Source organism: Henckelia pumila, chromosome 2 (genome assembly GCF_033568475.1).
Source record: "Henckelia pumila isolate YLH828 chromosome 2, ASM3356847v2, whole genome shotgun sequence".
NCBI classification, from domain to species: domain Eukaryota; kingdom Viridiplantae; phylum Streptophyta; class Magnoliopsida; order Lamiales; family Gesneriaceae; genus Henckelia; species Henckelia pumila.
The window spans coordinates 37,388,474-37,394,609 of NC_133121.1; the positions used below are offsets into that span (position 1 = coordinate 37,388,474).

The window sequence follows — 6,136 nt, forward strand, 5'->3', positions numbered from 1 at the left end:
GAGAATATTTAATTTGAGAATTTTTAGAGTTTATATTTAAATTCTAATATTCTTAAATTATTTAGGATTGAAATTGAAATTAAATAAGGGCTGAGGACCGAATTGCAAATATTAAAGAGTTGAAGGGCCAAAGTGCAAATTTTGCATTTAGTGGAGGACACATGGCTTGATTGTGTATTTTAACGTGTATCATCTCCTTTTCAGCAGCAAAAATCGATACTTAGCTCCAAAAATCAGATTACAAGCCTTCTTTTTTATTTTGCAAGTTAGATATCTTTTGATCCGCTCAACCGATTTTCGATCCGGACATAGCGCTACAATCCTCTCTTCAAGAGCTTCGGTTTGATGTAAGTTTTCTTATGTTCCAGCATGTTTTAAAGTGTGGAAGTTGGGAGAAATCAGATATGATTGTATATTGTTGTTCTTGAGATTGTACATCTTGTATATTCAAAATCGGATCGAAGAACGTATGCCGTATGCATTTCTTATGATTTTTCCAACCATGTTCGAACCTAGACATGTTTTATTGTGCTGGATTATGATGATATCTTGATGCTATGAGCTGGTTTTGAAGTATATTAGATTGATAGCTTGAGTTTGATATCGTTTCGGTTAGAGATTTTGTGTCGTTACGCCGCCGGTTTATGATTTGAAGCCGTTTTGATATCTTGTGATTGAGCTGAGTTTGAAGTGAGTTCTTTCTGATGTTATTAGATTATTTTTCTATGTTTTCAGACTTGAAACCAAGGGGATATTGAACTTGAGCCTCCAGCTTTGAACCGAGATTGAGATGGCTAAGGTTTGTGAAGTTGTAGCTTTGTAGATTGAAGAACTTGAGCAGATTTTGACATGATTGTTCAGATTTGAAGCACTCAAGAACCAAGAAAAGAAAAGGTATAAGATGACATCGAGAGTTAAGGGATTTGAAACTCGAGAACTGCGATTCTTAAGTTATCCCGCCAAAAATCACATACTATCTTTTATATGTGTTTTGATATAGAACTTGAATTGTGAATCCATCTCAGGTAAATGGATCTTTGAATTATATTATTTATCTTAATTTGATGTTGAGTCGGTTACGATCCCTAAGGCCGGATATATCAAGATCAAGATCGTTTACGAATCTTGATTCCAAGATCGGAAATGAACAAACAAATCTTGAGACCGAGATCGGATATGAAATCTTGAGAATGTGGATCAATTGTCTTTACTACATATGCATTTTATTTATGTTATATCTTGAATTGAATTGCTATCATTAACGCATGTTTATGTCGATTATACTGAATATTATATTCTCACCGGAGTTATCCGGCTGTTTTCTTTTTTTGTATGTGTGCATGACAACAGAAGGGGCAAGAGCTAACCAGAGACGTCGAGGGTAGCTTGAGAGAGAGTCTTAGCATGTGGTGACTCGGGTTATAGCAGATGATGTAATATATGTGTTGTGAATCAAGTTGGAAAAGAGACAAGAACTTTGTATATATGTTCTACTTGTTGTATACTTGCTTTTAATCTAGCTTTTCTTGTATTCGGATCACTAGATGGATGTAATATCAACTTGTGAACATGTGTAGGACTTGATATTAATGTATGTGCTTGTTTGATATTGAAAAGAACATGTTATAGAAGAGATTATAAAGAGCAAAGGAGGGCTGCAGAATACAGAGCCGAGTATCTGCCCAGGATAGGCTCGAGCTGCAATATTTTGCAGCCCGAGCGCACCCCGTTTTGAGCTTCTATTTTGCGCAGCGGAAGGGATCGCTCGAGATGCAAATAGTTGCGGCTCGAGCTCACCCCCATTTGAAAAAAAAATTCGATTTCTTGTCTATTTAATTAAGGATGCTTATTCTTTAATTACACTTAAGATTAGATTAGCACTCGAGGTCCCCGCAGTTTGTCCATTAGTTTGAGGATGACAACTAGTAGAAAATAATAACTTAGTCCCAAGTTTACTCCACAATGTTTTCCAAAAGTAACTAAAAAATCGAGTATCTCTATAAGAAACAATACTTCTAGGCATGCCATGCAATCTAACAACTTTATTAAAGAAAAAATCCGCAACATGCGAAGCATCGTTTGATTTTTACAACCAATAAAACGTGTCATTTTAGAAAATCTATCTACCACAACATAAATAGAATCCTTCCCATTCTTAGACCTCGGTAACCCAAGAACAAAATCCATAGAAATGTCCACCCAAGGTTCACTAGGCACTGGAAGTGGGGTATACAAACCATGTGATTGTGATCTAGACTTTGCTCTCCTACAAGTCACACACCTCTCACAAACTTTCTCTACATCATGCTTCATTTGTGGCCAATAAAAATGCTCATGAAAAACTTGATATATTTTTGCCACACCAAAATGACCCATTAAACCACAAACATGCGATTATCTAACAAGTAACTCCCTAATTGAAGTTTTAAGAATGCATAACCTATTTTCCTTAAACAAGTATCCATCATGCAAATAAAATTTTCCTTGAGGACTATGCATACATAACTCATATATTTCTCCAAATTCATTATCACTCGCATACAATTCCTTCACATTCTCAAAACCCAAAAACTTAGCATCTAAAGTAGTTATGAGAATGTACCTTCGTGACAATGCATCCGCTACCACATTTTCCTTGTCTTGCTTGTACTTGATGACGTAAGGAAAAGTTTCCACAAATTCCACCCACTTTGCATGTCTCTTGTTCAACTTTTGTTGTCCTTTGAGATGCTTCAAAGATTCATGATCCATATGAATCACGAACTCCTTCGGCCTCAAATAATGCTGCCACATCTCGAGCACTCTTACTAGAGCATAAAACTCTTTATCATACGTCGGATAATTCAACGCTGCTCCATTCAACTTCTCGCTTAAATATGCCACTGGCTTCCCTCCTTGCATCAACACTCCTCCGATTCCTACACCTAAAGCATCACATTCAATTTCAAAGGTGTCAGAAAAATCAGCCAAAACCAATAAAGAAGCATTAATTAATTTTTTCTAGATTAAATTGAAAGACTTCTCATGTTCATCTCCCCAATGAAATGGAACATTCTTCTTAATCACTGCAGTCATAGGAGTTGCCAAAGTACTAAAGTATTTCACAAATATCCTGTAGAATCCTGCAAGCCCATGAAAACTTCGAACTTGACCAATCGACGTAGGCGTTGGCCAATCTCGAATGGCACTTAACTTTTCTTCATCCACTCTTACCCCTTGTGCACTCACAACAAAATCAAGAAACACAAGTTCTTTTGTACAAAACACACATTTTTTCAGATTAACATATAAGTGTTCAGCTTTCAAAGTGATTAGTACAAACCTCAAGTGTTCCACATGATCGTGTAAATTCTTTCTATACACCAAAATGTCATCAAAGTAGACAACCACAAATTTCCCAATATATGCACGCAAAACATGATTCATTATACGCATAAAAATGCTAGGTATATTAGTCAAACCAAAAGGTATAACCATCCATTCATACAACCCATACTTTGTTTTGAATGCAGTTTTCCACTCATCTCCCTCTCTCATCCTAATTTCATGATAACTGTTTTCAAGTTCAATCTTGCTAAAAATTCTAGAGCCATGAAATTCATCTAACATATCATCTAGTCTAGGAATAGGATGCCTATACTTGATGGTAATTTTATTTATAGCCCTAAAATCTACACACATTCTCCCAGATCCATCTTTCTTAGGTACTAGCAACACAGGCACTGCACATGGTGACATCGACTCACGCACAAAAATTTTATCAAAGAGCTCTTTTACCTGTTTTTGCAGTTCCTTAGTCTCCTCCGGATTTCTCATATAAGTGGGACGGTTCGGCAACGCACTCTTGGGCACGAAATCGATCTGATGCTCAATCCCTCTCAAAGGTGGTAACCCTTGAGGTAGCTCCTCCGAAAACAAATCCTCAAACTCCTGCAAAAGAGATGTAACAACGCTCGGAAGATATCCAGCTATATCACTTGTGTTTAGGTGAAACTCCTTATAAAAGATCAACACAAGTGGAACATGAGAATGAAAAACATCTCTCAACTCACTCTTTTGGGCTATGTAAATCTTTTTTTCAGCCTCTTTTCTCTCATTTTTTTCCCTTTTTTATTTCTCTCACTTTTCTTTCTAAGGCCATCTCACTTTTTTTATCATTTTTTTTCGGTCTCCTCTCTTTTCTTCTTTTTCATTTGATCCTCCACTACTTGCTTTGGAGACATGGGTAATAATAAAATGGACTCTTTTTTCATAGTAAAAGAATACTTATTTTTAAACCCATAACGTAATACCCTCTTATCAAACTGCCACGGTCTACCCAATAAGATATGACAAGCAGGCATAGGTATCAGATCACACACTACCTCATCAACATACTGACCAATAGAAAATGGAACCGCTACTTGCTTGGTAACCTTCACCTCCACACAATCATTAAACCACTATAACCGATATGGCTGAGGATGCTTTAGAGTAGGCAACCCCAACTTCTCCACCAACACATAATGAGCAACATTCGCACAACTTCCACCATCAATAATAAGACTACATACTTTTTCTTTCACAAAACACCTAATATGAAAAAGATTATCTCTTTGGCTCTCTTCCTCCTCCTTATGGTGTGTATTTAGAATCCTTTGAGTGACCAACAACTCACCAACCACCGCACCATATCCCTCATCATCGGGATCCTCCAACGTAGGCATATCATCATAATTCTCCTCACCCCATCACTATCAGACTCCACATCACCACAAGCATTAATAATCATCAATTTTTTATTTGGGCATTGGCTAGCAATGTGACCAACACTTTGACACCTAAAACACTTAATATCTCTAGTACAAGTGATAAGTACAGTTTGTATGCATATTTTCATGTCATTTTTTGGTGTATTTTACATGCATATGGTATTTGTTTTAGTTTATTTTGTTTTGTTTTTGTGAATTTTAGTTTCGCATTATTCCCTTGGTTTATTTACAGGACATAGAAGGAAACTTGGCATTTTAAGTGAAGAGATGATGCTCCTATGCATGAATGAATGACAAGCTTCGCCATGGTGAAGAACATGAAGATCATAGTTGTGTGTTGAAGAAGAAGAAAGGAGTTTCTACACTTGAATCCGCACAGCTGCACCTGGAAGAGTTTAGAAGTTGTTGTTTTGTTGTGGATGAGCAGCTACGCGTAAAGAACAAGAAAGAAGAAGAGAAGCAACCATGGATCATCAAATCGGTGCGCATTGGTTGAGAAATAGGAGAAGCACATCTGCGCATTGGTTGAGAAAGAGAAGAAGTGCGATTGCGCTGCTAAAGAGTGCTCGTTTCGCGGCTGGGAATCGATGTTGCGCGATTGCGCATGAGAATAGCGCAAAGCTATGCGCTGTTGGCTGAAGAAGGGGCACAATAGCTGTTGGAACACGGTCGTTCTCCGGATCTAAAAAGAAAGTGATACCTGTTGCAGCGGAAGTTTTAAAATTTTATATGGAACAATTCCATATCATGGGTATCAAATTCCTACGAGTAAAATTGATAACATAAAATTTAAACAATGTAAATTTTACCTTAAAATCTCGAAGCAAGATTATGGACACCAACAGATTAATCTGCTCTTGTTGTATATCCCAGGAACTGATGAACGAACGTTTCTTCTAAAACGACCCAAACATTCTAAAATAATATATGCGAATTTTTTTTTTTTTAATAATACTAAGTAAAATAAATGTACATACATGCTCATACATATATGCACAAAATAAATAGATTTAGAAATAACATAAATAAAATGCAACATTTTTACTTAAATATCTGAGTCAAACTTAAATAAAATACTGTCAAACAATCCACTTAAAAGTTTGCACGCAATAAAATTATTATTTAAAAAAAGTAGTACTAAAATTCATCACTGAAAAGACATAAAAGAAAAAAAATAAGAAAAAGAGTTTAACATTCTTAAAATGTTCATAAGGACTCAGCCGACGGTCACGGGAGATCACTGCCTGTCCGCTCATACGTCCTCACCACCGGTAGGAACTACAACTTCCTCTACGTACTCACCTGCACCATATAAGTGTAGTGAGCCTAGAGGCCCAACATGCTAACATAACAAGGGTTTAAAATAATTTAAATCACTGGAATAC

General features: G+C 36.5%; 1 protein-coding gene across 1 annotated transcript; it reads right to left on the bottom strand.

Moving 5' to 3' along the window:
- Positions 1-2,394: 2,394 nt before the first annotated feature.
- Positions 2,395-4,706, bottom strand: LOC140877501 (uncharacterized). Its single transcript, XM_073281039.1, has 5 exons — positions 4,497-4,706; positions 4,365-4,415; positions 3,680-3,996; positions 3,270-3,355; positions 2,395-2,924 (listed from the first exon to the last, which is right to left on the bottom strand). The coding sequence occupies exons 1-5, from the start codon at positions 4,704-4,706 to the stop codon at positions 2,395-2,397; spliced, it is 1,194 nt and encodes a 397-aa protein (XP_073137140.1).
- Positions 4,707-6,136: the final 1,430 nt, after the last annotated feature.